This window comes from Mastomys coucha, unplaced genomic scaffold (assembly GCF_008632895.1).
Source record: "Mastomys coucha isolate ucsf_1 unplaced genomic scaffold, UCSF_Mcou_1 pScaffold14, whole genome shotgun sequence".
NCBI classification, from domain to species: Eukaryota; Metazoa; Chordata; class Mammalia; order Rodentia; family Muridae; genus Mastomys; species Mastomys coucha.
The window spans coordinates 72581152-72598833 of record NW_022196896.1 but is presented as its reverse complement, the minus strand read 5'-3'; the positions used below and the strand labels follow the sequence as shown (position 1 = coordinate 72598833).

At 36.0% G+C, this 17682-nt stretch overlaps 1 protein-coding gene across 2 annotated transcripts in view; it reads right to left on the bottom strand.

Annotated features, from left to right (window-relative positions):
- Positions 1 to 17682, bottom strand: part of Gulp1 (GULP PTB domain containing engulfment adaptor 1) — a 256656-nt gene that overhangs the window by 51010 nt on the left and 187964 nt on the right. For both annotated transcript variants that reach the window (XM_031367384.1, XM_031367385.1), the window contains one exon: positions 7139 to 7210. In XM_031367384.1, coding sequence (XP_031223244.1) covers positions 7139 to 7210 — 72 coding nt within the window. The remainder of the gene's footprint in view (positions 1 to 7138; positions 7211 to 17682) is intronic.

Below are 17682 nucleotides of genomic sequence, written 5' to 3'. Positions count from 1 at the left end.
TAATTACTGTTTCTGTGCTTTTCTTCTAAAGGTCAAGATGGAAAAATCTTTCTTTCATGCTCCCATATCAACTCTCCTTGATATTCTTACTTGTGGACCTCTCTCTCTCTCTCTCTCTCTCTCTCTGTCTGTCTGTCTCTCTCTCTCTCTCTCTCTCTCTCTCTCTCTCTCTCTCTCTCTCTCTCTCTCTCTCTCTCTCTCTCTCTCTTTCTCTCTCTCTCCCCTCTTCTCTTTCCTCTCTCTTTTTTTTCAAGACAGGGTTTTTTTCCTGAATAACTCTGGCTGTCCGGAACCTCACTCTGTAGACTAGGCCAGCCTTGAACACAGAGATCTGCCTGCTTCAGCCTCCTGAGTGCTGTGATGAAGGCATGAGTCACCATTGCCTGGCTACTTAAGGACTTACTAACTGTGTTCAGAAATAGTTCTGATTCAGGAGTGCTGGGAGACAGTGCACAAACTGATGCTCACTTCTCCTTAGCTATAGTACATTCTTTAATGTAAATACTTGGACAGTCTTATTTGGAAACTCCATCCAATTTTCATTCCAAATTCTTTCCTTGATAGATCTATGAAGATAAAATAATCTGTTACTGACACTTGAATGAAATAATTCAATCCAATGGAAAGGTCCTAAAGATGTAAAACATAAACAATCTATACATTAGCATCAAAAAACCAGCCTTTGTACCCATAAATGATGTGAGAGTGAATTGTTACTTGAAATTATGAAGTCAGTTAAACATATGTCACTGCTACATAGAGCTTGTAATGAAATTTTAAGGACCATTGAATTTTGATGCTACCATTCCACAATTTCCAAATATCTCATAAAGGATAGTTTGAAAAGTAAAATCTAATTCCATTATTAATGGAATATATGTTAGTAGGAAAAGATAATTTATTACTTTGGTTCTATTAGTTGGCAATGCTTTGCATTTTGTGTTTATATGTATATATGTATATTTTCTTTCATTGAAAATAGAATTTTTCTCATACAGTATATTTTGATTATAGTTTCTGCTTCCTCTACTCTTCCCAATTCCTCACCACCCCCTCTCCACTCCCTTTTTTTTTTTTGTCTCTCAGAGAAGAACAAGCTTAGAAGAAATAACAACCAAGCATGACAAAATAAAAGTTAGTAAGATGAAGCAAAAATTACCTTGAAATTGGACATAGCCAACCCAATAGGAGGAAAAGAGTCCCAAGAACAGGCACAAGAGTCAAAGATCCACGCATAGTCAAAGTCAGGGTCCCAGAGACATTCTAAGGTCAAATCTATAGTATACATGCAGAAGACCTGGTCTTTACCCCTGTGGGCCCTCTGCTTGCTGCTTCAGTCTCTGTGAGCTCATACGAACCTTACTTAACTCAGAAGGCCTTTTTCTCCTGCTGTCCTCTATCGCCTCTAGCTATCAAAGTTTTTCTGCTTCCTCTTCTAAAGGATACCCTGAACTCTGAGGGAAGAAATTTGATGGAGACCGTCAAACTTAGACTCTCTTTCTGCATCTGTTGTGGGTCTCAGCATCTATTCCCTTCTGCTGCTGGATGATGACTGTATAAGGCACTGATCTATGTACCATTAAGAATCATCTTATTGAATTTTTTAAAGAACAGTAGTGTTTGGTTTTACCCTCGGTGTCAGGGCTATCTAGTCTCTGGTTCTTGATCACTCAACCAGCATTAAGTATGGGTTCCTTCTCATTAAGAGGACTTTAAGACAAATCAGGCATTGGTTGGCTACTCCCATAAGTTCTATGTCACCATTGTCCTAGTGACATGTATTTTACATGTAGCAGATTGTAGGACAAAGGTATTGTGACAGGGTTTCTCTTTCCATAGCTTGCAGAGTACCTTCCTGTACAAAAGAGAGTACACAGATAGAGAAACTCCACATAGGTACTAGTTTGACATTTCCAAGTTCAATAAGGAGTGTGGGTGTTGTACTCAACAATGAGATTCTGCTGTCCATTTGTAGAGAGTAACCCTTTGTCTTAGCAACAGCAAACCAAACAGGCTGATTGGGGATTTCCATGTTAACCCCTTGGCTAACAATTCAATTAAATGCAGGTCAGTCTGGCCTGGCTACAAGAGATACTCAGCTGAGACTCCATATCCTCTATTCCTGGGAGTCCTCATTAAGATCACATTTATAGATTCTAGGAAATTTCCTTTCACTGTAGTAGGTTTTCAGACCACTCCCCAAATATCTCCCAATTCCAGCTTTTCTATCCATAATCTCTCCCTCTACCCATTGGCTGTTCCTTGTCACTTGATTCCCTGCACCTGTGCCCACCTGCCACTAGTCTATTCTATTTCCGCATCCCAGGGAGAACCCTGTTTCACCTCTAGACCCCTTCCTCTTTGGGTTAGTTATCATTTATTTAATTTGATTTATCTTATTTATTTATCATTTATTTAAAATTTATTATGTAATCTTTATTTTAATTCAATATTTATTTAATTTTATTTAATTATTTAATTTAATTAATGAATATATATCATATTTGCCTTTTTGGGTCAGGGATACCTCAGTTAGGATGATTTTTGTTTTCTAGTTCTATCCATTTGCCTGTAAGTTTCATGGTGTCATATTTTTAACAGCTGAGTTATTTTTATTTATAAAAATAACAGCTCCATTGTATGAATGTACCACAGTTTTGTTTTGTTTTGAATCTAATTTCTGTTGAGGGACATCTAGGTTGTTTCCAGTTTCTGCCTATTAGAAATAAAGCTGTAATATCCTTATAGTAGGATGAAACATCCTTTGTGCATATGGGCATAGCTGGATCTTGAGGTAGATCAATTCCAAAATTCTGTGAAACAGCCATATTGACTTCCATATGTACTAGCTTGCACTCCTACCAGCAATGGAAAAGTATCCCCCTGTCCCCACATCCTGGATAACATGAGCTGTCATTTGTGTTATAGATCTTGGCCATTCTGATAGATGTAGGATGAAATCTAAGAATTGTTTTGATTTGCAATTCTCTGATGGCTAAGGATGTTGAACACTTGCTTAAATTTTTCTTAGCCACTTGAAATTCTACTATTGATAATTCTCTGTTTAGATCTATGCCTCATTTTTAATTGGAATATTTGGTTTTTGTTTGTTTGTTACTATCTCTATGAGATGTGGAGCTGGTAAGTAATCTTTCCCATTCTGTAGACGGCCGCGCTATCTTACTGATGGTGTCCTTTGCTTTACAGAAGTTTTTTGGTTTCAGTGGGTCACGTTTATTAATTGTGGATCTTAACGCCTGAGCTATCAGTTTTCTGTTCATAAAGTCTTCTCTTGTACCAATGCATTCCAAGCTATTCTGCACTTTCTCTTGAATCAAGTTCAGTGTACCAGATTTTATGTTGAGGTGTTTGACCCACTCGGACCTGAATTTTGTGCGGCGTAATAAATATAAACCTATTTGCATTCTTCTATATACAGACACCAATTTAGACCAGTATTACTTGCTGAAGATGATGTCTTTTTTCCCAGTGTGTAATTCTAGCTTTATTATAAAAATAAGGTGTCTACAAATATGTGTATTCATATCTGGTACTTCAATTAAATTCCATTGATGAATGTGTCTATTTTCGTGACAATAATATGTAGTTTTATTAGTATAGCTGTGCAGTGCACCTTGAAATTACCAATAGTAATACATACAGTAGTTCTTTTATTGTTCAGGATTTTTTTAGCCACCCTATTTTTGTTTCTTCCATTCTATTTGTTTTTTCATATGAAGTAGAAAATTGTCTTTTTCAGGTCTCTAAAGAACTGTGTTGGCATATACAGCAGAGGACTGCTGGGTCTGGGTTTAGTCAGAGAAATTGTATCTAATCCAAAAGAGACTGGAGGCCACAGGGAGTTTAGAGGTCTGGTGGGGTGGGGGTGGGGACATCCTCATGAAGACAGGAGGTGGAGAGGAGGTATGGGATGTGGAACAGTCAGAGAGTGGACCAAGAGGGGAATAAAATCTGGAGCATAAAAATAAATAAATTAAAAAACCCAAAAATATGAAAAGAACTGCAATGAGAAAAAAATTGTGTTGGAATTTTGATGGGAATTGGATTGAATTTGTAGATTGCTCTGGTAAGATCGCCAGTTTTACTATGTCAATCCCACTGATCCATGAGCATGGGGAATCTTTCCATCTTCTGATACCTTCTTCAAATTCTTCAAAGACTTTAAGTTTTTATAGTACAGGTCTTTCATTTTCATGGTTAGAGCTACCACAAGATATTTTCTATTACTTGAGGCTATTGTGAAAGGTATTATTTTTTGTGATTTGTTCCTCAGTCTGTTTGGCATTTGTATACAGGAGAACTATTGATTTTTTTTAAAAAAATTGATCTTGTATCCAGCCACTTTGCTGGATCCTTTGCTGGTGTTTGTCAGCTGTGAGAGTGTCCTGGTGGGATCTTTAGGATCACGTATGTATCCTGTTATATAATCCGCAAAGCATTTGGCACTACTTTGGGTTTCTCCTACTTAGTTGCGAAATCATTCCTAATAATCACGATGCTTGTATATAACTAAGTTCTAAATACTTGGTCAGTTGGAGAAAAAGTAAAAGAAAAGCAGAAATGTGGTGCACAGAGTGAAATACGACGACGAAGACCCCGGCTGACTAACTTGTCTTGACAGTGTCTTCTGAAGGCTATGTCACATCACGTTGAAGCAGCTTTGTGTGTATAAAATGAGCTTCTATTACCAGGGCCTTTCAAACTGGGGCCAGAAATTATTGATCCTGCTTATGTCTGAGGGAGGCTGGTGAGGTAATGTCAGTGTTGCAGTGTGTATTCATACAGAGGCACAACAAACTGTGCACACAAACTGAGTCCTGGTGTTTCTACGGAATGTACTGAAACAGAGCCCTTCTTGAAAACAAAATTTGTTATGATAGTAGTGCTGAGTTTTAGAGTGTCACACTTTTAGATACTTATTATTTTCTTAAATATCAGCTTAAGCATAAGTAAGAAACAGAAAAAGGAATGTTGTTTTAGCAAACACAATACGGAAACATCTAAATTCTTGCACAAATTATTACATTAAAGTTTACAAACTTTGAATTCTCTACAGTCACAAATCGTCAACTTCCAAATCTTTAGAAACATTTTGTTAAAACTCAAGCAGATGCCATGAGGTACGGAGGGAAGAAAATAGCATTATTGAAAATTCATTAAGATTTTTCATCACTCTGCATTATGTTTACATTTCTTTTTTTTTAATTTATTTTTATTAGATATTTTCTTTATTTACATTTAAAATTATATCCCCCTTTTCTAGTTTCCCCTCTGGAAAAAAAAACCCTATTCCCTCTCCCCTTCCCCTGCTCACCAACCCACCCTCTCCCACTAAGTATTATCCCAAGTCAAAAAAGCCAATACTTTTAAAATGCAAACTTGGAAAGACCATGAAAGGAGAATAAATGTAAATAACATTTTTAATTACATGAGAAAAATCTGAGTACAACTCTACAATATATGTGCAAAACGAGTCAAGATATATGGGTTTGAGAAAAATAAGCAGAAAATAAAAATGAGGTAATGAACAACTGGTACTTTGCACTTCTAGTGGAGCCACAGCGCCACCATCTGGTCACATTTATATGACAGCAAAATTAAAATAAGTGTAAATATTGATAGTTTGTACCATAACTTCTGACCTCCCACACAACATAAAAGAAATATTACAACAAATTTACAAAGAAACCATTGTCTTACACATGTTTACTAGTAGAAGATTCTCTCCTCCTATATACATATACTTTCCTGAGAAACAATTTTTTTCAGCCAAAATATTTATTTGTTAAATGCATAGTAATTGTGAAAGATATACATTTAATAAAACCTACTGCCCACTAAGAGCACATTTAAAATTTTACTGTTTTCCACTACATTCCACAATAATAGTTCATTTCTAAGTATGAAATTATACAGAAATGTCATATAATACATATGTACACTATAGTTTTAGAAGCCATTTAAGTTGGTTTCAGGTATGACATGGTGAGTGAAGAACTCCCAAGATATAAAGAAATATTGCCAGTATAATTGTTCTTTTAAGGTACTTTCTGATTTGGGTAAATATTAGGTAAAATGCCTAATATTCCTGTGGAATAAGCATACGATCTGGAGATCAAAATTAGAGCAAGGTTGTGCCACATCCACTAAATTATGACAGCAGCCACAGGGAAGAAAAGCTAACTGTAAATAAGATAGAAGTCTGTAGACCTCTGACATCATGAAGATGGCCATTCTCTTGAAGGAGACATCCTAGCTGTAAAATCTCAATGAGGCTGACTGTCGAGGGCTGAGCTATTACATAAGCATGTTATGGCAAAAGCGCTTCTCAGGAAATTTCTCAAACATGAGTTTTTGGGGTTGCACACATTTAACTCCAGAAATACATTACTCATGAATATTTGGAGTGTTTATTCAACATTTTCTTCTGCTCTCTTAGTCACAGAAGCTCCCCTAAAGGCCCATTACGGCATCCTTAATATATAGCAGCACTAAAAGAAATCCTGCGCTGGGCAGTGGTGGTGCATGCCTTTAATCCCAGCACTTGGGAGGCAGAGGCAGGTGGATTTCTGAGTTCGAGGCCAGCCTAGTCTACAGAGTGAATTCCAGGACAGCCAGGGCTACACAGAGAAACCCTGTCTGGAAAAACCAAAAAATAACAAAAACAAAAAAAATGAAAAAAAAAAAAAGAGAAATTCTGCTTTGGAATGAACACTAACTGTATTTGGTACATATGATATCTTAATTGTTAGAGATTTATATAATATTCCTACTTGTTTTGATTTAAAGCATGGAAGACATATTGTCCAGGACATGGAAAGGCAGATTACTGACTATAAAACATCGACTGAGTTCTACATTAAAAGCCTTTTGTAGCAAATTGTAGGAAATTATACTATAAAAAAATATAGCATGTACAGAAAAATAATTGCATAAACATGTTTATAATTAGAAATGTCTCCCTGAACAGGTGGTATTTATTTAGTTGTAATTTAAAGAGAATTAAGTTCCCTTTTATTTTAAGGAGAAATTTAAATAGTTATGTATGTATTAGCTTCTGCCCATCTGTTGAGGACACGGGATCATTACACTAGCCACTTATCTGAAGAGCGCTTACCTTCAGCTTCCTGACAGCATCTCTCACAACTTCTGTTCCCTTTGGCTGCTCCACTTCAGTACTGCCAAGAAACTGAACATGAGCATCCATGAGACACAGACTTTACTAAAACCATCATTGAACCATCTGTGTATGAGAAATTTAGGCAAAAATTCAAACCTAAATCTTAATTAAGGAGAGCAATTGTTGCTCAATTTGTATACACCACATGAAAATGCATTATTTGACCATTTGCAATTCCTATTTTTCAAGTTGTTTTTTTAAACACATCTTACCTATGTTTTTTACTTGAAGATTCTTACAGGAATGAAAACTGATATTATTTCATTGAGATAAATTATTTCAAAGAGATAAACCCAGTTTCAACAGTTAAAAGTTAGTAAATGCTAATTCTGTGTCACTATCTTGCTAATCATACTGGCTTCATGCTATCATTACTCCTTTTCTCAGGGCTAAAATACAATCAGACTGATGCGCACTAATGAAAGTTTAAAATCCAAGGATATACAAATGCATGCTTTGATTAGGTCCAAGTAATATTTCTAGGTTTGCAGCAGAGCCAGAAATTTATACATATTAGAGCTTCAAAGATGGTTTAAGAGTGCCACTAAACCTTTAAACCAAGAAAGTACCATGTCAGATCATGTATAGGATAAAGGGTTCAAAAACAAAAGATTTAACAACAACGAGGATTTTTATTTTTTTAAATCAGAATTAATCCATACAGTTGACTCTTTTTCTCACCTTCCTCTGAATATTTCAAAGCCATTGACAAATGCATCACTAACATGCTACTAGCAAGAAGAGCGAGAAAAAAAGAATTTTTATATGCAAACAAAACTTGAGCTAGGAGGGCATACTGTGTCAATGCCAGACCGTGACAATAACTGATAATAATTTTATAGAGTAATAGTCATACTTTGACAGAAATGACAGGAGTCATAAATATTATATACAAATATGTCCATATGGGAAAAATATGGACAAACTCCAGAACATCCATAATAAATCCATATGTATCAATACTCCAAGACCATTTTAACACCACTTTTCATGGGCTTTACCTTAAAGTAAACTAATGGAACTGAACAAAAGTACATCTTAATGTGGACCTTACTACTAACTTCAAATTTTATCTTGCATGATTAAGAAATACACTTAGATACTATCATACTGCCCTGTACCTGCAATCCTTGCACTATAAAGATCGAGGCAGGGAATCAGATTACATAGTGAGTTCAAGACCAGCACAGGTTACAAAGTAGAGCAAGTACACACACACACACACACACACACACACACACACACACACACATACATACTCACATACAATACACAAATACACACATTTATGTATATATATATATATTTATAAAATACACACATACACATACATGTAGGCACATACATTTATTTATATACACATATACACATATATGTATCCATATACACTTATCCACATGTACATATACACAGAGGCACATACATGTTCTAATACATTCAAATATATACACAAAATGTTGATTTTATAACTGAAAGGGTTTACTTCTCACATTTCCTCTTAATTTACAAATTTCAAAAGCTGTAATCCCTAAATTAAATACATGCCACTTATGTGCATCCGGTGTTCTATATAAAGTATTGGTGAAACTCAAACAAAATGTAAAGTGCTAGAATGAGCTCTAGACTTAGATTGTGGATATACTGGAAAATCCATCAGCCTTGGTCTTTATCTGAATTTTCTGAAAAACAATATTAATATTGTTCTTCACTCATTGCAAAATCATCTTAAAGAATAACTGAAATAGATTAAAAAATAGCAATGTGCTTTATAAATATGATAAAAGCCATTTCTTGTTTATTTGTAGGTGAGCAGACCCATTCTGTTCGCTAGCTTCTTCAGACTTGGTTGCTTCTCAGCATCATGAGAGCCCTCTCTCTGGAGAATACCATCCCCTTGCCAGCTCTGAGAGATTTAAATATTTCAAAGACTCTTCTCCACTGCCCAAACCACTCTGCCCCTCATGTAATGCACAACAATTTACACTTCATTCAGTACAAAGGTTAAAAACAAACACCAGGTCAGTTTCTTTGGTTAAGGGCGAGTACAAGCTCCGCCCTGGGAGAATGGAGTGTACAGAACATTCCTATAGCTGAGCCCGGGGCTTTGCCTGAGGTCGTCTTATACTTGACTGTTGTATCCCTATTTACTACATTCCACTGGGAAGACTCTGACATTAACTCAAGTGAACCAGTGGCTAATATTGACTGCTAATTCAGTATACATTCACCTTGGAGTGAGGAAGGCATACCTCCGTTTGTACCCCTGAGGTCAAAGAGGGTGAACAGAGATGGGAAAGCTCAGTTGGATTCAAGCAGTACCATGCAGTAGGCTAAGAGCATCCACACACTTACAAAAGCAGAAGGAGAAAGGACTCTTTTGGCTTCATCTTAGCCATTATCTCAAGGTGTAAAAACAGAACTACTACTTCAGTATCAATGCCATACTCTCTGCCTGCTGCTGTGCTCCTGCCATCATGGCTATGGATTTACCTTATGAAACTATCAGCAATCCAGCTAAATTCTTTTTTTTTTATATAAGTTGTATTCCTCTTTTTACACTAATAGAAAAATAGTTAACTAAGACAAACCTTAAGGTCAATGTATTTTATTCATAATAAAAAAAACCACAAACTTGAAAAACTAAAGCCATCCAGTGGAAAAAAGATAACATTTTCAACAAATGGTGCCAGTTCAACTGGTTGTCAACATGTAGAAGAATACAAATTGATCCACTCTATTCTCCCTGTATAAAGCTCAAGTCCATGTAGATCAAAGACCTCCATATAAAACCAGATACACTGAATCTATTAGAAGAGAAAGTGGGGAAAGGCCTCAAACACGTGGGCACAGGGGAAATGTTCCTGAACAGAACACCAATGGCTTATGCTCTAAGATCAAGAATCGACAAATGGAACCTCATAAAATTGCAAAGCTTCTGTAAGGCAAAAGACATTGTCAGTAGAACAAAATGGCAACCAACAGATTGGGAAAAGATCTTTACAAAGCATACATCTGATAGAGGGCTAATATCCAATATATACAAAGAACTCAAAAGTTAGACTCCAGAGAATCAAATAACCATGTAAAAAACTGGGGTACAGAGCTAAACAGAGAATTCTCAACTGAGGAATCTCTAATGGCCAATAAGCACCTAAAGAAAAGTTCAACATCCTTAGTCATCAGGGAAACCCAAATCAAAACAACCCTGAGATTCCACTTCACAGCAGTTAGAATGGCTAAGATGAAAAACTCAGGTGACAGAAGATGCTGACAAGGATGTGAAGAAAGAGGAACCCTCCTCCATTGCTGGTGGGATTGCAAACTGGTACAACCTCTCTGGAACTCAGTCTGGTAGTTCCTTAGAAAATTGGACATAGTACTACCTGGGGACCCAGCTATATTACTCCTAGTCGTATACCCAGAAGATGCTCCAACATGTAATAAGGACACATGCTCCACTATGTTCTTAGCAGCCTTATTTATAATAGCCAGAAGCTGGAGAGAACCCAGATGTCACTGAGCAGAGGAATAGATACAGACAATGTACTACATTTACACAATGGAGAAGAATTCACTGACAAGGTGAAATGTAAGCTAGCCAGAAAAGATATTATTTAGCAGATATCTAAGGAAAGGAACATCAATCAAAGGGAACAGAAAACTATCAAGGTTAGATACTAAAAACAGAACAATTAGAAAACTTGCCTTGGGAAGTTGAGACCAAAATTTGTTCAGTAGACTAGTAGTATTAGCCTAATTTTATAGTGGTATAAAATTAGGAAAAATTGTTATAAATACAAATTTTAGTGACTCAGAAACTGTGGATAAAAAAAAAAAAAGACAAAAGAAACTGGATGGTAACCCAGCCCCTTGAATTCAGTATCTCTTTCACATAATTTTTGAGAATGGGAAAAGCACTGTGCCAGGAAACCCAAGATCAAGCCACATGGAGCTCTAGAAACAGAGAACAGGAGAAAAAAGACTGTATTCTCAAAATTAGTTACATGTCCGTCGTTACAAGTCCCGCTTTCTGTGGATTAAGAATGTACAGGTAGCTCAACATCCATACACCAGAGATAAAGGAAAGACTCATAAAAATACTACACAGAAGCCAGAGCCAACATGAGAGCAGAAGAGGAAAATTTGGAAGATGTTGTAAGAAGACAAGGAATGGTGAATTAGATACCAATTATATCAATTATACCAATATATCAATTATAGTTACATTAAGAATGCCTTTTAAAATGATGAGGACTCCAATAATTATGTGTACAAACTTGGAGCTTAGAAGAAACTGTCCTAGTTGTGTGTGTGTGTGTGTGTGTGTGTGTGTGTGTGTGTGAGAGAGAGAGAGAGAGAGAGACAGACAGACAGACAGACAGAGAGAGAGAGACAGAGACAGAGACAGAGAGAAACAGAGAGAGGGGGAGGGAGGGAGGGATTGAGGAAGGGAGAGAAGAGACTGACACTAGGAGACTAATGCGGTCACAAGGGCTTTAGGATGAAAACTGCAAGGACCTTGGATTCACAAGGAGTTGTTGTTTTCTTAAAAGATACTACTATTACAAAAGGACTTTTGTGCAGAAATTTCAGAAAAAAAATAGCAAAGAAATTAGAATGTGAGGTCACTAACAATGTGAAAGAAATAGAGTTAGCAAGGCCGTTCAGGATGCTGCTGGCAGCAACGTAAGTGTCAATCTTTTGCAATTTCCTTACCTACAATAATGATGTTTGGTACATTCTTGGTCTGTATGGCAACACAGTGTATAATTTACAACCTATACCACCTCTTTTTTTTTTTAATGCTTCAAAATGACTTCAACAAATACAGAACAACTGTAGATGTAACTCTACACAGAATGAAAAGCATCTCTCGCCGGGCAGTGGTGGCGCACGCCTTTAATCCCAGCACTTGGGAGGCAGAGGCAGGCGAATTTCTGAGTTCGAGGCCAGCCTGATCTACAGAGTGAGTTCCAGGATAGCCAAGGCTACACAGAGAAACCCTGTCTTGAAAAAGCTGAAAAAAAAAAATAATAAAGAAAAGCATCTCTCAGTTCAATGTACTAGAAAACTTACGATCTAGACAGATGTACATAAACAAATAAGCATTTTGTAGTCTATAGTCTATTGAAATTGAAAGTATAAAAATGTCTGTTAAGTCTGCTAGTGTACAAAAATTTGTTTTATGGCATTTTTAAAGATTAAATTATAGTATGTCACATTTGATTAATATTTATCAAATATTTATAACTACCAATGGGTTAAAGCAGCATATACCTCAGTGAGTTCACTTTGTTACCATTTTCTCTCAGTGATTCCTTCATCCCATTATATTCACAATAAGCACTATATAAAAGTGTGGATAAGTTTGAGAGGTCTGTCCTTATTTTCAAGGATTATTTAAAATGAACTTTTTTTTGAGGTTTGTGCCTCTTTGCCAGTAGGGAGCAGTCTTGCACATCAACAGGGAGCCATTTAAAATGCTTTGCCTGCTCCCTCAAATATTTAAGAGTCACTCTAGAAATAAAGTCAAACACAAAAGGAAATAGATGGTTTATTGAGTCTGCCATGAAATGTGTCACTATTTATCACATGAAGGAATTATTTGAAAACAGAAATAAGAAATGTATATTTTACTTCTATCATATTCAAAATATGCCAATTTATTGTATATATTTACTCCATAATTGTTTTTGAGATGTTAAGGGAACTACATACAAATTAAAATATACAAAACTTTAAGACTAAGATTAACAAAGAATATTGGTGCCATATTAACCAATGATATTCTGATTAGAGAAAAATAGATTAATGAGAATATATCTTTGTAAGCAAAAAACATAGACTATAAGTATAATAGGATGAATTTTCTATGTCAGGTTAACATCATCATATGATGATTTTTTTTAAAGTGCTTTTTAACCTTTTTGCTTCTCAATCAATTTAGTAGATTAGCTGTATAGAACAAAGCTAATTTAATTTTATGGATTTTATTTGGCTGAATAACCATGTTAGAGAGCCAGCAACAGGAAAAGTCATTTTTTAAAAGCACATCTTAACTGCCAGTTACTAAGAAAGGTCAGATTCAATCAGATTTAAATCTATTACATGATTGCCAAAACCATAGTCCTGAAAAAAAATTAGAATAGATCTACCAAAAAGACAGGTTTGAATTTAAACTCTTCTCAATCTAGACGTTACCTTTAAAAGTAGGTCCAAGATGCTTTGATAGAGGATTAAAGATAAGCTTAGTATTAAAAGGTCAATTTACCTTTTATATTTCATTTGAAGTTTCACATTTTATTTCAATATTTTTTTATGAAATCAATGTTCTGATTAGAGACAGATGGGGGTATGTTGTTTCACTAGACTCATGCTCTTAAAAGATTAGGAAATGTAAGCCTAATCAAATATGTTTTCTGCAAAGGAGAGCTCACCAATGCCGTGCAAGTCTCCCACACTTAACTTGAAGCCCACTGACTACAAAGGCAGCAGGAGTCACCTGTTACCCCGAGGGCCCTGTTAAAGCGGGAGGTTTGGAAGAAACACCCATTACTCAGAGGCAAGAGGAACTTAATGCCCAAGAAGTGGTTGTCCCTTGAGTCAAGAAGTGGCAATGAGTGTCAGAGGTTCACAAGAGAGTCAAAAACAATGAGGACTTCATAAAGTCTGATCTCAAGTGCCTCTGGTGCCAATAAAGCATTATGCCTTCAAAGAAAAATAGAACCCTAACTAAACAAGCAAGCAAATGACAGCAAAACAATACTACTTCATGGCAGCATCTATCTAAGTAGCTTCAGTTCATAGGTTTTAAAAATCATGGATTAAAAATATGGAAAAAATAAAGCAAAGCAAAAAAAAAAAAAAAAAACATAGGAATAGGGTTGTAACACAAAGCCATACAGTCCTGTGTGGTTGCCAGAAGCCATTCCTAAAATAAGACATTACTTTCTTCAGTACCAACAGAGAAGAAGGAATGGCTAAGCAGGAGACTCACTGATGAATGATAACAAAGGCTGCTTTAGGCATGTCATAGGATCTTGCATTGCAACTGTATATGTGATTTCACATGTGGAAGTGTTTGACAGCCCATTAAGTGTCAAATAATCTATTAGACTTTTTGTTTTAATGTTTACAATTTCATGAAAATCAGTTCCTCTGTCATTACTGACTTTGCTTCAACATATCATCTTCTCAATCTTCAAAGAGAAAAGCATTAACAACTTTTGTAATTACATCTTATTCTTTATTTTCCAACCTAATAATATTTTTCATAATTATTAGATAAGTACAAGTAATTCAATCCTCAGTAAAGTTTTGAATGTGAAGTGCACATCAGGGCATTGAATAATACACACTACCAGTATATATTATATGTATATACACATACTACACACATACACACACCACACACATACACACACACACACACACACACATACACACATACACACACACATACATACACACATACACACACACACACACACACACACACATATATATATATACATATATATGTTCATATTACATAGGGCAGGGTATGGATGCTAGAAAGAACTAAAGACTTAAATTTAAAATGGTTCCCTTTAGTATATAGTTGCATATCCAGATGACTGTGGAGCTTTTAAAAGCCCAAATGAATTTCTAGAACAATTTTGGACATTTAACATTTGTAAACCATAACATTTTTCTCAATTTTATTTTTTAGAATATAAACACTTTCTATCTCTATACTATTAACACTGAAAGCTGATGTCATTGCATTTTCTTCTCTTTTACCAGTCTGTGACAGCTGAATTATTGCTGCTGCTTAGATCTGTAAAGTGTTATCTTGGTGTGACTTTAGAGATACTCTGATGTACTGAATCAAGGGAAAGAAATTACTGGGAAAAAATGGGTGGCACCAGTTAAGTTCAATATTTTCAAAAGAGTTGTCAAGTCTTTATTTTAATGCTTATCGACATGCATAAAATTAGAAGAACCGGTCTGCTGGCTCAATAAATAAAGGTATGTAAGCCTGTGCACCTGAGTTCAATCCCTGGATCACACAGAATGAGAAGCAAGAACAGAAGAGTTTTCTCTGACTTCAGCATGTACGTGGTGGCATGCACAGCACTCAAACATACACACACAAACACACACACACACACACACACAAAACCACACATTCTCTCTCACACACACACATAAACTCACACACACTCATACACACTCACTAACAAAGGCACACACATACATCACACACACACATTCACTCATGCACTCACACACAGACCCATACAAACTCTCACACACACAATACAAACTCACAATACACTCATGCACCCACACACATATTCATACACATCACACAATCAAACACATACTCACACATACACCACACACATACTTACACACTTGCATAATCACTCAGACATACACACACACTCAAACACAGATTCACACACACACTTACACAAACTCAAATGCATACATCCATATCCAGACACATCACACACACAATAACACAATCACTCACACACACACTCACATACAAACTTGCACAAACTCATACACCCAACACACACACTCGTACAAACATACACTCAAACAAACACTCACACAAATAATCAAAAGTCTTTAATTTTAAAGATAGATTAAGAATAGGATTAATCAAAGGATTAATTTGAATGTGTCATCTACTCCTCAGTGTTACCAAATAAACATGGCATTTGCATTCCTGATTCAATGATTTGATTGGCATTGTCACTGTAACTCTGCTGGAAGCCATGTGAAAGCAATGTATCAGACCCAACTTTACACATAAAATCCAAGCAAAGTTTCTAAGCAAATTCTGGTCTTTTTCAGGTCATTAGGTTTACAAGAAAAGGAAACTCTTACAGCCAGGGAGCTTTGCTTCCTACACGTAACCAGTGAGAGGGGCAAGCAGATGTGGTACCATAGGCTTAAGAGTCCAGTGCTTTGGAGACAGAGGTTATGAAGATCCTCAGTTCAAAGTTACCCTGATCTTATTTCACAGATATTACTGTAATAGTAAAAAGTAACAAAATTGTACCATAAACAGGAACAAAAAAAGTGAATCTCCAAAACGGTCCTTACGTCATGAGGACTTTGACTTCATGAATGGACTATAACACTCAAGGCAACTACTGGCATGGCATCTCTCCTAAAGAGAATACAGTGTTTATTCTTCTTGAAGGGTGCAAAGTTCAAAGCGCATCTTAGAAATAACCACTGCCTCACCAGACATCAAATATCTGAATAACTTAACTTTTGATTTCTCAGCCTCTAAGACTTCAGAAACAATAAATTTCTGCCTTTTTAATGTTACGGTGTCTCGGACTTTTGCTTATAGCAGTAATAATGGACAAAGACAGAATAGGAAATTTTCATTAAAATACTCTCTATTGTTGTTATTATTGTTATTATGGTTTTTTCTCCTAGAGAGACAAGGTTTCACTCTACAACTCAGGGTGGCCTTGAATTCACTATGTATACTGGGCAAGACACTGAATTCCCAATTCTCCTGCTTTGGTCTCCTTACTGCTGGGGTTATAGGTATGCACAACCATGCCTGACTACTATACTCTTTAAAAGATTTTCTGAGAAGCTATATTCTATGGATAGTTTTAAAAACCCAAGAGATCATTAAACTATTGCAAATCCATTCATATTGGACAAGTAAAGAGTTTCTTTTCGATCTACATCAGCCTTTCGTTTTGTTCTATGTGGCAAAATTGTCTCAAAATAAAAATTTTCACCTAAGGGAAATAGGATACCAGGGTATATCTGTAACTTTGTTATTGAAATAGTCTTTTTTTTTCTTTCAGCACAGCAATTACTACCCATATCTACAGAGATTTAAGTTACACACATCGCCTTATAGAAAACTGAAAAATCATTAAATCCATATACCACTAATAAGAAACATAATATTATCTATGTTAAAACTGAGTCCATGACGATAAATTAGTCAGTGGCTGTTTAGCATCTAGACAGGATCCATCTTTTCCTTAGGAGTTGTCTCGCCAGGAGTGAGCTATACCATGATAAATTAAACACACCAGAGGTAGCTCTTTCTCCCCCTCCCTCTTCTTATAGGAACTGTCCCGGTTTTAAGATCATCTACCGCACACGACTAACACGCTTTTACAAACCTCTGTAACTGAGAACTGTAACCATGCCATGACTCTTCTGTGCACCCTGATGCTATCAAGGAAGCAATAGGTTATGTATGAAATCAATTCAAATGAAAAAAAAATGTGCTTTCTGAAGAAAATAACTTCTACAAATTGAGGGATTGAAAATAGAAAATATTGTCCAGGAAATCATGACAGTGTGTTCAGTCTTAGGAAAGGAGGGCTGAAGTAAAGGAGCAGATGGCTCTCTCAGGCACATACATCTGGAGAGGCCCTGAGCACAGGACACTTGCTCTTCTCTCTCATGGCAATCTATTCTTTTTTTTTTTTTTTTTTTTT